The sequence below is a fragment of the Natrix helvetica genome (assembly GCF_964273705.1).
Source record: "Natrix helvetica genome assembly, chromosome: 2".
In the NCBI taxonomy this organism is placed as follows: Eukaryota; Metazoa; Chordata; class Lepidosauria; order Squamata; family Natricidae; genus Natrix; species Natrix helvetica.
The window spans coordinates 42,798,139-42,812,085 of NC_138552.1; the positions used below are offsets into that span (position 1 = coordinate 42,798,139).

The 13,947-nt window shown below is 39.5% G+C and overlaps 1 protein-coding gene across 1 annotated transcript in view; it reads left to right on the plus strand.

The window, feature by feature from the left end:
• Positions 1–13,947, plus strand: part of ADGRV1 (adhesion G protein-coupled receptor V1) — a gene marked incomplete at its 5' end in the record, with an annotated part of 278,532 nt that overhangs the window by 59,669 nt on the left and 204,916 nt on the right. Inside the window, 10 exon segments of the mRNA XM_081943817.1 lie at positions 4,185–4,387; positions 4,776–4,905; positions 6,321–6,395; positions 7,148–7,287; positions 7,768–8,377; positions 9,247–9,462; positions 10,460–10,680; positions 11,885–11,901; positions 11,903–12,158; positions 12,666–12,847. Coding sequence (XP_081799943.1) covers positions 4,185–4,387; positions 4,776–4,905; positions 6,321–6,395; positions 7,148–7,287; positions 7,768–8,377; positions 9,247–9,462; positions 10,460–10,680; positions 11,885–11,901; positions 11,903–12,158; positions 12,666–12,847 — 2,050 coding nt within the window.

Here is a 13,947-nt window from a genome sequence, read left to right on the forward strand (position 1 = left end):
CTGGAGCCGAGAGAGTTCACTGTGCCACAGACATCCGGGTATGAATCCCTTGTTGTGAGATGGGGCCCAGGGAGACAGTTGGGCCTGCTGATTGTATACCTGGCTCCTCGCTATACATCAGCGGCCCTGCCTGAGCTCCTCGAGCTGATCGCAACGATGGCAGTTGAGACCCCCAAACTTTTGGTCATGGGGGACTTCAACTTGCCATCGGTGGGAGAAGCATCTGAGGTGGTTCAGGAGTTCATGGCTTCCATGACAGCCATGGACCTGACTCAATTAATTCAGGGTCCCACACACGAGGGAGGCCACACACTGGACCTTGTTTTTGTCTCTGACCAGTGGACCAGTGATCTGGGAATAGGGGACATAGCTATTACTCCCCTGTCATGGTCAGACCACTCACTTCTCCGACTTGACTTCCCTGGTGCTACCCCCCGCCGCGGGGAGGCGGAACCGGAATGTCCTAGATGGTTCCGCCCCAGGTGCCTGATGGAACCGGAAAGGTTCCAGACGGAGCTTGGGCCACCTCCTGTAGACCTGACCCGCCCCCGGATAGAGGACCTAGTAGCCGCCTGGAATAATGCGGCTGCCGGGGCCTTAGACCGGGTGGCGCCTTTGCAGCCTCTCCTGCGGCAACGAACCGCCCTGGCCCCTTGGTTCACCGAGGAGCTAAGGGTGATGAAACGCCACAAGAGACGCCTAGAGAGCCGATGGAGATCCTCCCGTTCCGAACTTGACCGAACACAGGTACGAACCTACTTAAGGACATACCTTGTGGCAATAAGAGCGGCCAAACGTCGACATTGTGCCACCCTTATTGCGTCCGCAGATAACCGCCCTGCTGCCCTGTTTCGGGTGACCCGCTCTCTTCTTTCGCAGAGACCGCGGGAAGCCCCTTTACAGGGCAGGGCAGAGGAATTTGGGAAATATCTGCAGGATAAAATCGCTCAAATCCGGAGGGAATGGGTCCCACTCAGTGGGCTAGGAGGGATGCCCCAGGCGAGTCTTGAGAGACCATTCTGGGAGGAGTTTGACTCGGTTGCCATCGAGGATTTGGACAGGTTACGCGGGCGACTACGAGCCACCACATGTTCATTGGACCCGTGTCCCTCCTGGCTTGTACTGGCATCCTGGGAGGTTACACGAGACTGGCTCTTGGTGCTAGTGAACGCTTCATTGGGCGAGGGGTTCTTACCGGCCGCCTTGAAAGAGGCGGTTGTGAGACCCTTACTCAAGAAGCCTTCCCTGGACCCAACGGAGCTAGCCAATTACCGTCCTGTCTCCAACCTTCCTTTTTTAGCGAAGGTTGTAGAGAGTGTGGTGGCCCAACAGTTCCCACGTCACCTGGAGGAGAATGATTATCTAGACCCGTGCCAGTCCGGCTTCCGACCCGGGCACAGCACAGAGACGGCCTTGGTCGCGTTGGTAGATGATCTCTGGAGGGCCAGGGATAGGGGTTGTTCCTCTATCCTGGTCCTATTAGATCTCTCAGCGGCCTTTGATACCATCGACCATGGTATCCTCCTGCACCGGCTGGAGGGGCTGGGGGTAAGGGGCACCGTTCTACGGTGGTTCTGCTCCTACCTCTCCGACCGGATGCAGCGTGTGTTCGCAGGGGAGCAGAGGTCGTCCCTGAGGCCTCTCACTTGTGGGGTGCCGCAGGGGTCAGTCCTCTCGCCTCTCCTGTTCAACACATATATGAAACCGCTGGGTGAGATCATCCATGGTTTTGGGGTGGGATATCATCTGTACGCTGATGATACACAGCTGTACATCTCCACCCCGAACCACCCCAACGAGGCCGTTGAAATGATGTCCCGGTGTTTGGAAGCCGTACGGGTCTGGATGGGTGACAACCGACTCAAACTCAACCCCTCCAAGACGGAGTGGCTGTGGCTTCCGGCCCCCCGGTTCAACCAGCTAATTCCAACACTGGCCATTGGGGGCGAGCAACTGGCCCCCATGGAACGGGCGCGTAATTTGGGCGTCCTCCTAGATGCCCCGCTGTCCATGGATGACCATGTGGCAGCCATGGCGAGGGGGGCGTTCCACCAGGTTCACCAGTTGTGCGCCAATTGCGCCCCCTATTGGACCGGGATTTCCTTCGCACAGTCACTCACGCGCTGGTGACGTCCCGCCTAGACTACTGTAATGCTCTCTACATGGGGCTTCCCTTGAGATGCACTCGAAGACTGCAGCTGGTCCAGAATGCGGTCGCGCGGGTGATTATGGGGAGTACGAGATACTCCCATATAACACCTCTCCTGCGCGAGCTGCACTGGCTTCCTGTGGTCTATCGGGTGCGTTTCAAGATATTGATTACCATCTTCAAAGCGCTCCATGGCACAAGACCTAGCTACATGCGGGATCGCATCCTGCCCCATACATCCCTACGACCAATTCGCTCTCACAGAGAGGGACTTCTCCGGGTGCCGTCCACTAAGCAGTGCCAGAGGGCGGCGCCCAGGAGTAGGGCCTTCTCTGTGATGGACCCAGCCCTCTGGAATGACCTCCCCCCGGATATTAGGATTACCACCGACCTCCGCTCCTTCCGTTCAAAACTCAAGACCCACCTTTTTCAACTAGCAGGCCTGGCTCAACCATAGCTCCATTTTATTCCTCCTGGCAATTTTTAAACTTGTAATTTCCATTGGGGTTTTAATTTAACTTATTTTAATATTTCTATGTTATTATAATATTGTATTGTGTTTTATACCTCCTCTGTACAATGTGTAATTTTATAATATGTGTTTTATTTATTGTACGCCGCCCCGAGTCCTTTGTGGAGAGGGAGCGGCTAACAAATTTAATAAAATAATAAATAATAAAATAACAATAACTTGAACATTGGGCACTATCTAATAAAATGAAATTCAATGGTGAAAAGAGTAAGGTTCTACATTTAGACAACAAAAACGGAATGTACAGGTGCAGTATAGGTGGTACCTTGCTCAACAGTAGTAACTATGAAAGGGATCTTGGAGTCCTAGTGGACAACCATTTAAATATGAGCCAGCAGTGTGCAGCAGCTGCCAAAAAAGCCAACACAGTTCTAGGCTGCATAAATAGAGGGATAGAATCAAGATCACGTGAAGTGTTAATACCACTTTATAACGCCTTGGTAAGGTCACACTTGGAATACTGCATTCAGTTTTGGTCACCACGATGTAGAAAAGATGTGGAGACTCTAGAAAGAATGCAGAGAAGAGCAACAAAGATGATTAGGGAACTGGAGACTAAAACATATGAAGAACAGTTGCAGGAACTGGGTATGTCTAGTTTAATAGAAAGAAGGACTAGGGGAGGCATGATAGCAGTGTTCCAATATCTCAGGGGTTGCCACAAAGAAGAGGGAGTCAAACTATTTTCCAAGGCACCTGAGGGTAGAACAAGAAGCAATGGGTGGAAACTAATCAAGGAGAGAAGCAACTTAGAACTGAGGAGAAACTTCCTGACAGTTAGAACAATGAATCAGTGGAACAGCTTGCCTCAAGAAGTTGTGAATGCCCCAACACTGGAAGTCTTTAAGAAGATGTTGAATAGCCATTTATCTGAAACGGTACAGGGTTTCCTGCCTAGGCAGGGGGTTGGACTAGAAGACCTCCAAGGTCCCTTCCAACTCTGCTATTGTATTGTATTGTGTTGTGTTGTGTTGTGTTGTTTTGCTCTTTGAATAGTTATATCATTATAGATAGATAGATAGATATCGTAGATAGATGTATACATAGATTTAATTAATTCCCACAAAATTATTTAAATACTTTATACAATTCATCTCTAAGAATCAGCAGGCATTCTACATAGTGCCTGCTTTTACATGTTTTCTCTTTTCAAGAAAGAAAATAGTTCTCTTGAAATGAGAAAACATGGAAAAGCAGACACTATGTAGAATGTCTGCTAATTTTTAGTATAACTATTCACTATTAACCTATGCCAATTGGAGAACGCTAGTCATCTTTTTTGCTGGAATATATTATCCAATTGCAAAATTGCATACCTTAACATATTTTCCCATAGCTGTATGCAGATTCAATATAATTCATTCAAATGTAGCCCTGTCCAAATGGACATGGATCTTTATATATTAAATTTATGTATCAGAGACAATGTATTTTTTATTAATAAATGTTCTTTGCCTGCACTTAAGGCTAAATAATACAAGATATATTTTTTTCATCTGTCAGGTTTGTTGCAGTTCTCTGTTGGGCAGCCTTCTTCAGACACTGATGAAATCATTATTTCAGCCACGACAGAACCCCACATTACTGTCAAGGAAGAAGTAGGGCAAGTCAGCTTGCTTGTTGTTCGAGCACAAGGCTTACTTGGGACAATTATGGCACAATACAGAACAGTTGCACTAACAGCATTCAGCCCTCAAGATTATCAGGTATATGAGCGACTCTCTAAAAGGGTTGACAAGAGGCCACTTAACTTCATCTATATGAGTTTATCATTTAAATAGTATGTCCATTGTTACTTACAGTATCAATGTTTCAGAGTAAAGGGAATAGTTGGGATTGCTGCTAGTACACTGCTGTCCCTGCTACCTATGGGATTCTTGCCTCCACTTCTACATGTCATGGCTGGGTTGGCCATAGAGTTCCTTAGCTGTTGGTGCCTGAAGGTTTTAATTTGACATCCTGTGAGACTAAGTCCAGGGTGGCTCAGAGGTTTGTGACCCCTATGGCAGCCATGGACCTGTCCCGAGTAATTGATGACTTGACAAATGACATCCTCATGTAAATATTTTAATAGATTTTTTTTGTTCCCTGCAGGGAATTACAGGGACCTTGGAATTTCTGCCAGGAGAAAGATACAAGCACATTCTTGTCAACATTACAGATAATTCTATCCCTGAGCTAGAAAAGGCTTTCAAAGTAGAATTGCTGAATCCAGATGGGGCAGGTAAAGGCTCATGGAATAATAACAACACATTCTATATCTTTGGAACTGAAATTTATTATATTTAATTCATTCTGGCAAAACTCTTTTCAAAAATAACTTGAATTCCCTTTTAAAAAAGCATATTTTTTATTTTCTTTTGAAAACATTAGCTGTATATCTTCTCTGTTGCTAAACAAAATGCTCCACATAAACTAGGTATTCTATAGTATATGTTGTCAGGTATCTTGGTAGTAGAGTATGTGTCAAAACCCTCATTTTATCTGACACATGTTTATCTGAAGCTGCTCCAAAACTTGAAATGACAAGTATTTAATAACTTTGTAGAAACCCAGAACCTAAGCCAGTCCTTATAGTTCAAGGATAGCTAACCTTTTTGTTGTCATGTGCCTTAAGTGCACCCATAATACAATGTGCCCCCCACCCCAACCCCCGCATATGTGTGCATGACCCACTGCATGCGCCTTGCCCCATGCATATGTGTGTGACCCTTGTGCATGCATACGGAAACCTCCCCACTGCCCCCACTCCCGGCTCATGCACATGCAACCCCCCGCATATGCGCCACCCCCCTCTCACCCATTTTTGGCTTCCAGGTGGTGCAGAAGGCCTTCCAGGCCCAAAACTGGGTGCAGGGGTGCTGCAGAGCCCCCCAAATACAATGTGAGCACCCCCATGCATGTGCCCCCCCGTGCATACACCCCCTGTGTGTGCAAACTCCGCACAGAGACCTGAAGACCATCTGGCTGGTGGGAGGCACACGCACATGCATGGTGGAGCTGTTTTGGGGTGACGGCTGATGTGCCCGCAGAGAGAGTTCTGTGTGCCATAGGTTGCCATCATGGCTACAGTTGATTACCTCTGATGCTATGAAAATATTATTGCACATGAGCTTCTTTTGGTGAATGTATTTTTCGCTGATCTTTAATAGAAATCTAACCTGGTTAAAAAGTCAGCTGAGACGCTCACAGAAAATCACTGGGCTGAATAGACTAGACTGTGAAGTAAAAAAACAAGATGAAAGCAATGTGAAAGCACTTCCACTTTGTTGCAAAGAAAACTGCATGGAGTTAAGCTCAGTTTGAGGCAGTCTACTCTGTAAATAAATAAATATCCTTATTTGTTTTAGCATTATTTCCAGAACTTACTAATTCAGAGAATTTTGATTTATAGATTCTGCTTCTTCTTTGCTTTTTCACTTATCAAGTATCTGTTACTCTTAATTAAAGATAATTGATATAGGTAGCTCACAAAAAAAGTGTGATCTTTGGCTTTTAGTAGTAATTTTCTTTAAGGTTTTGAAATTTTCTTAATTTTTTCAGGTTTATCTTCTTTGTTTGCTTTTGTCCCAAATATTTTGAAATGCTATCTATCATCTGCATTATTTATGTGTATTATGTATCTTTGTCTTTTTAAAGTTTCTGAATTCTTTAATGGTGGCAGCGGTAGTGGTGATGGAGATTTCTACTTCCTTCCTCCTGTCCATCAATATGGTAAGCAGTGATTTCTGGAATTTTCCCTTCTCTTAGAAGTATGGTTCACTGTTTTAAAACAGTATTTTTCAAATTTGACAACTTTTAAGTTATGCGGATTTCCACTCCCAGCATTTAAAAGAAACTGTACAGTAATGTTCAATCATACCTTAATAAGAACTTAGCCTTTCCCCTCTTCTTATTCAAAGCTGGCAGGCTGTTTATTACCAGATTTCTTTCCTGGAGACATAAGGAGAGCTGTCTATTCCAAATACACTTTTCAGATCCTCTCTTACCTCTGACATAGAAAGAAAGCTCTTATGCCAACCTGTCACATTTCTGTCATGATGATTTATAAATAATATAGTTTTAAAGACTTCTCTGTCCCCTAATTCTTCCCCAGACCCAGAAAAGACAGGGAAACTTGCTGAAAGAGTTTAAGCAATTGAGTTGAAAAAAAAGGTATCCTCTGAAATACCTCCGTTTAGTATCTTCCAACCTCTGGAAGAAGATTTTCAATGTTAGATGAATACTGTGGGAAGACAATGGTAGAAACGCTGCCTTTGCTTAATAATGTTTGTCTAGACCTACCTTTGTGTTTAGGGTTTCAATTCAAACCTTTTGGGAAAATTAAGTAGCCATACTTCTGTTTCAGTTCAGTTGCATTTATTTTGGTACAGGATATTAAACTTTGGGAATTATATGTGATCCAATTGTTAGGATTAAAGCATGATATATATAAATATATATATATTTGTCCTTGATATCAGCAGGCAATCTGGGAGTAGCATCTCATATCATAGTGACTATTGAAGCCTCTGATGATGCACATGGGGTCTTTGAGTTCGGTGCTGAATCCCTCTCTCTCAGTGGAATGGAACCTGAAAATGGAATAGGAATCATCACATTTGAGGTCTACAGATGTAGTCCCATATACTACTCTTGTGTTTGCATACTTTACTTGTTATAGAAATCCTCCATGGCTATATTCTTTTTTCTTCTTCCAAAAATAGGGTTTCTTTTGCTGATAACTGTAGTTGTCATGATCTCACTCTAATATGCAGGGATACTTGGGGTTAATGACAGAAAATTGGAAATACCTTATCTTTTACTCATTTATAGCACTCATATTAGTGATACTCTAGTTCAGGATCAAGATGCAAGACTGACAGGATAATTATATACAAAGATAATGAAACGGGATTATGAGTGTATGGCAGAAATGTTATAAAAACTGCTGAATGCCTAGAAATCTTATTTCAAATTAATTTCGCTAATTACTATTGTGAAGAAGTGTCAGTGTAATATGTAAAGTGGCACAGGAACCTTTGTCTAGCTAAGACATCATTTCTTACATGATACAATAATAATGATGTATTGCTTTGCTTTTCAGGTTATTAGACATCATGGTGCATTGTCTCAGGTGATGCTATATTGGTTCATAGTGCCAAATGATACTGAAGATGTGACTGCAACAAGTGGCAACATAACATTCCACATAGGGCAAAGAAAAGCAAATTTAACTGTACATATTTTGCCTGATGAAATTCCAGAACTAGACAAGACATTTTCAGTTTATATCATTAGTGTTACACATGGGCGGCTTGGAGTTCACACAAATGCTACATTGACTATTCCTGCAAATGATGACCCATATGGATTGTTGATTTTCTCTGAAAAAAATAGGCCAATTAACGTTGAAGAAGAAACCAAGAATGTCACCCTAACAATAGTAAGGTTGAAAGGTCACTTGGGAGTAGTCAAGGTTACATATAGAACCATGTGTGATGAAGATGACTCACTCTATCTGCCATCAAATATTGCAAGGGCAACATTGGGAGAAGATTATCTGCCCATTTCAGGATTTGTAATCCTTCCAGCCAATGAAAATGAAGCTACACTACACCTCCCTATTCTGGATGATGATGAACCAGAGCAATCGGAATCTGTATTTGTTGAGCTTCTTGGTGCTACTTTGATAGGAGAAGTCAATCATCAGCCAAGTAAGGCTAACTTTGTCTTTTGTTCAGTAACATTTAAAGCATAACCCAAAATTATATTTTCATTACAAAACTATATTTAGCAACATTATACATGACTAAAACCACTTTGTTTTAATAGTTAAGGTACCGAGCTAGGATTGAGAAAATCTAGTCCTGTCATAGGGATAGAAGCCAGCTGGTTGACTTTGGGCCATTATTTCTCAGCCCTAGGAAGAAAGCAATCATTCTGAAAAACTTGTCAACAAAAATGGATGGATGTCTACTGTATGTAGTCACCAAAAATCAAGATTAACTCTCTCATTTAACACACTTTCACACACAACCATGACTATTCTGTGTCTTAGTTTTTTTAAAAAAAAAACCATGGCAAATTCAATTTTAGAATCTGCTGCTGATTAATGTCAAAGATTCAATTTACTGTAAAACAAAAGCTGGATAGTAAACTGAATAATTGAGGAAAGTAATAATTGAAGCTAGAGCAGAGCAAGTAGATTAGGATGTGCATATCCCACATTTCCATAACATAGATACCACATTGATAAAGAAATGAAATTATCCATGCTGGTATTTTTTGAAATGATGTCTGATTAGGGAATAATCCAGTGGAAATAAGCCATGAATGTTGCTTTCGTTCTGTATCCCCTCGCTGTCCACATTTATCTTCCTCTCTCTGTATACTGTACATGAATGGATATTTGGACTGTGCCGGTAATATTGCTATAATTCCTGCAAATCAGAACAAATGTCCTTCAAAAACCAATGCTTATCTTTCCACAACAGTAGATATAAGGTTATTTCATTGTGAAATTCTAGTTTATTGTTATTGTAAAAAATAAATTGGAAATCCTTCAAATTGTTCTGTATTTCAGTTTCAGATTCTCCTCGCCTTGGATCTACTACTGATACAATTGCTCATATAATTATCAATGCCAATGATGATGCTTTTGGAACATTACAGCTTTCTGCATCAGCTGTCCAAGTACCTGAAAATTATATTGGACCAATAATCAATGTTACAAGAACTGGGGGAATCTTTGCAGATGTCTCTGTGAAATTTAGAGCAGTGCCAATTACAGCAACTGCTGGTAAGAGGGTGAAGAGACTACAATGCAATGGCAAAAATGTACAACTTTGTACATATACTTTAGCTATAAGCAAATGGCAAGAATACTATAGTATCAGAAAGCTTTATATGGAATATGCCTGCATGTCATAAAATCCTTAATCCTTCAGAAATTCTTTTGTTGTTGTTATTTGAGCATTTGTTACTCATCCAGTTCAAACTACCGTATATCTATGATAAAATGGAGTTGTGTTCATTGGTCCATTCCCATCACTCATTTTTGCTAACTGCATCCATACATTGAAGCCAAAGATCTGAACTGGGGAGCCCAGTTTAAATACATGGTCAAGCTTCCCTCTTGATGCCATCCATCTCAATGTGTAGATGAGGCAGGAAGGATATAATCCAGTATAGCCTTTTATGCCAGGTGACTGAAATGTTTACCTACCTGCTTCATTCTGATATTTGCTAATGTGGCTTTATAATGTAGTAAGATATAGAAGTGTTTCAGCATTGAGTAAGCAAAAGAAAAACATATAACAGCACATTCAGTCCTTTGCTGAATTCAGGTTTACATGATCATTCTGTCATATATTTTAATTTAAATTTACTTGTAAACTGTTACTGTGTTAATTAACCTGAGATCATTTTTCAAGTTTTCCAGATATATTGTTCTTATGATAAAACAAATTAATTTGATGATAAAGCATGCTAGCTTTTGAAAAAAAAACAATTCAGAGCAGACAATACCAATTATCTATATGCACACTATTTTGGGTACTTGTTTTCATGCTAACATTATCTCTTCAAAGAAGGTTTGGGTTGTAGCAATATGAAATATGGAATGGCTAAAATATGAATGCCAAATACTTTTATAGGATAAAATAGCTGGTATTGTTTCAAGCATATTCTATATTCTCCAACTTTTCTCATAGATTCTGCTCATTAGACCTGAATTTCAAATAATGTAAAGAAATAGTATCATCATGTTTTTGAATAGGCATCTTTGTTATACACAGGTGAAGACTACAGCGTAGCTTCCTCAGATGTTGTCTTATTAGAAGGAGAGACCAGCAAAGCCGTGCCAATTTATATAATTAATGATATTAACCCTGAAAGGGAGGAGTCCTTCCTTGTGCAGCTGCTCAATCAGACAACAGGCGGAGCACAACTCGGGAGTCTAATTCAAGCAGTGATAACTATTGAGGCTTCAGACGATCCATTTGGATCTTTTGGTAAGGTGGCATTTAAATGTTAATAAAACCATCCATGAATTGAAAAATATCATAATAAATTTAACAAGTTTAAATCTACCTTTCATCTCAAAAATATTTTTTTTCAAACTATGTTATCTTATCTTTGGCCACTTCTTCCTTTTTTGAAGAAACCTCTTCAGAAACCATGATAAAGTACTATAGATTATTGCCATTACATTTATACTGGACTTTACAATTTAAAATTTAAGACTTAAACTAAAGATTACAAGCCATGTAATTCCTTTTTGTTTCATGAGAAGTATTGCAGTCCCCAGAAAGAAGCCTTTAGTCCTTCTCTCTACTCCCCTCTCTGATTCCCTTTCTAAAATCTTAAACTGGCCTCTTGTTCATTCCGTGAAATCAGGGTATCCTTTTGTGGTATTATAGAAGACTTTACAAAAGCAAGATGAATACAAATCAGAAGAGAGAGAAGAAGGATAGACCCTATTTTAAACCTATTTCTTAGTCTACTTCACAGGGTTCTGGTGAAATTAGAGTGGAGTGAAATATTAGGGATAGGGATAGAACAGAACAGAATGGAATGGAATGGAATAACAGAGTTGGAAGTGACCTAGGAGGTTTTCTAGTTTAATTAAAAGGTTTATATTCTTCCTATTCAAGCAATTAGTAATCAAATTAGAATATAAATATTTAAATAGTGATATTAAGGGCATAGACCATTGTTTACTTTTGTTAACCAACAGTTGGAGAAAGATTGAGCTAACTAGCATTCTGGTCCAGCACAGAAATTCTTCAATACCATTTAGAGTTGGATTGGAAATATTTCATGAACCTTTTCATTTTTCTATTGTTCAAGTTTCCGTTAAAGAGCGATTATTAAACAAAGACATTTGTAGAAGATTTATAAGTACTGTCTCTACCTGAATATCATCATAGTCTGTTCTGTGGGCTCTGCTGCCTCTTGCTTGAATGAGGATGAGGTCAACTTGGGCAGCAAAAATGCAGGTGCTGTATTTCTGGTGCTGGGTTTCCATTGGTTCCCCCACTTTGGCTCTAATGTTGTTGGAGTGAACAATACAAGCTTTGATTGTTAATTTAGGAAGACCTGTTCAAAATTATAATATGCAGTAGCTTTAAAAATCCACCAATTATTTGCCTTTGATTATAAAAATTAAATTTCTATTTATGTATTAAAAGTATGTAATGAACAGAAAAAATACATTACAGCGAAAAAAGATGAAGCTTCATGTTGTTAGTTTTCCAGACCACTAATATAGTTGTCAAAGAACCAGAAGCCAATACAGTGCTGATAGATCTGCCAGTTATTCGCAACGCTGGAACACTTGGCAATATAACTGTTGAATGGATGGCTACCATTGATGGGCAATTTGCTGCCAGTGATTTGAAAGTCTTCTTAGGCAACATTCAATTTTCCCCTGGGGAAACCATGAAGAACTTGATATTAGAGATTCTGAATGATGATGTTCCAGAAATTGAAGAGGTAAGCTGAGAAATAAGACAAAACGTAAAAAGAAGAACTGTACATGAGTGTGTTTTTTTTAAAGTCATGTTTATAAAAATCATAGGTACAAGTATCGGACTTGTAAAAATGCAATACTATGGAATAATGATAATGATAATAATGGTATTGAAAATGGAAATGTCCATTGATTTGTGGGGAGAGCAGGGATCAGAAAACTTTTTGCAAGGGTAAAATAATTGCTGAATTCCCAATTTTCGAATGTTGATCTCTAGGTCTCTTACCATTTAGAGCAATTTTTCAAAAATTATACTGAGCAGGGGTGAAAATTGTTTCCTTGTGTATCACTAGAATTTTCTTGAGCAAAGTATTGAGAGAAATTTACATTTTAAATTGTTAATAGCTTGAATCTCAATAAGAATTTACATTTGGTTTAGGAATTTTGTGCCCATGTTTAATTTTGGAATCAAACCTTAGAGTGAATATTTTTCTGCACCAAACTAAGTGTTTGTCCAAAATACATCACAGATTATCAGAGTGGAATTAACCCAGGCTTCCAATGGAGGTACTATTGGACTAGACAGAGTGGCAAATGTTGTAATTCCTGCCAATGATAAGCCATATGGAACAGTATCCTTTCAACAAAACTTATATCGTATTCAAGAGCCATTGGAGAGAAGTTCAACTGCAAACATAACAATAAAGAGGAGGTCTGTTTAATACCCTAATACATTACTAGGTTATGGCTAATAATCACTTTGTTTCACTGTAACACATTATTTATGGCAATATATTACAATTTACAGTTTAATGGAGAAAACTCTTTGTAGATAAGAATGAGACAATATTTTGAATAAACCAACACAAACTCAAAAACCTGAACTGTAGGAAGAGATTCTAAAGTATTTTTCCATGATTGCTTTTGAAATTGCTAGAGGCATGTAAAGATTTTGCTACAAGGAGGAGAATTCTGCAGCTTATCTAATGAATGTTTCCTTGAAAGCAGTAATTCCTACTGAATGTAATATTATTTTTCAAATAGCATGTATCATATATTAATTTTAATTAAATGTATCTATGTGTTTGTGCATATTCCTGATTTGTAAGCATTAATAGATACATATATAAAAAATAGATTAGTTTATATTTTAGTTATAAAATATATCTAATATATATTTATATACCTCCCATAGATTTAAAATGAATGCAAAATTCTCTGTTAGCAGATGAATATGCTATACGAATATACATATGAATTATTTGTAATTTGAAGTGGTATATAAATCTAACTGCTATTGCTATTTGCATCCAGATATTTGGTGTAAAACTATGAGAACAGGTTGTAATTAGGGAAACCTAACTGAAACACATCAACAGTATCATTGCAAAATAATTATTTTCATTGCAAAACTTTTACTTTCTGGTTCTATGTGTCATAAAGATTAAATAAATAAGTCAATAAGGGTGATGTTCTATCATAGTTGCTGTTTTACATATGTGTGTCTAAATATGAATATTAGAAACCCTGACTGTATTCTAAGGTAGGAGAAACATGTTGCCAATGAAGCATTTCAAGGAAGGCAGAACAAATTAATTGGAGAACCACAATGAATGTAGTTTAGAAATAAGGACACCAGGAAATGGTCTTGAATGAAGATCATAGAGAGGACTTCTAGCCTGAATAAACTTAGAACATATAAGTCTCCACATCTAATTATTCCCCCCAAATTAAAAAAAAGTAAAACCTAGGGAAAATGCCCTTCCTTTAATCCCTATTTCTTAGCTTCCCTTTCTGCCTTTCATCCTAAGC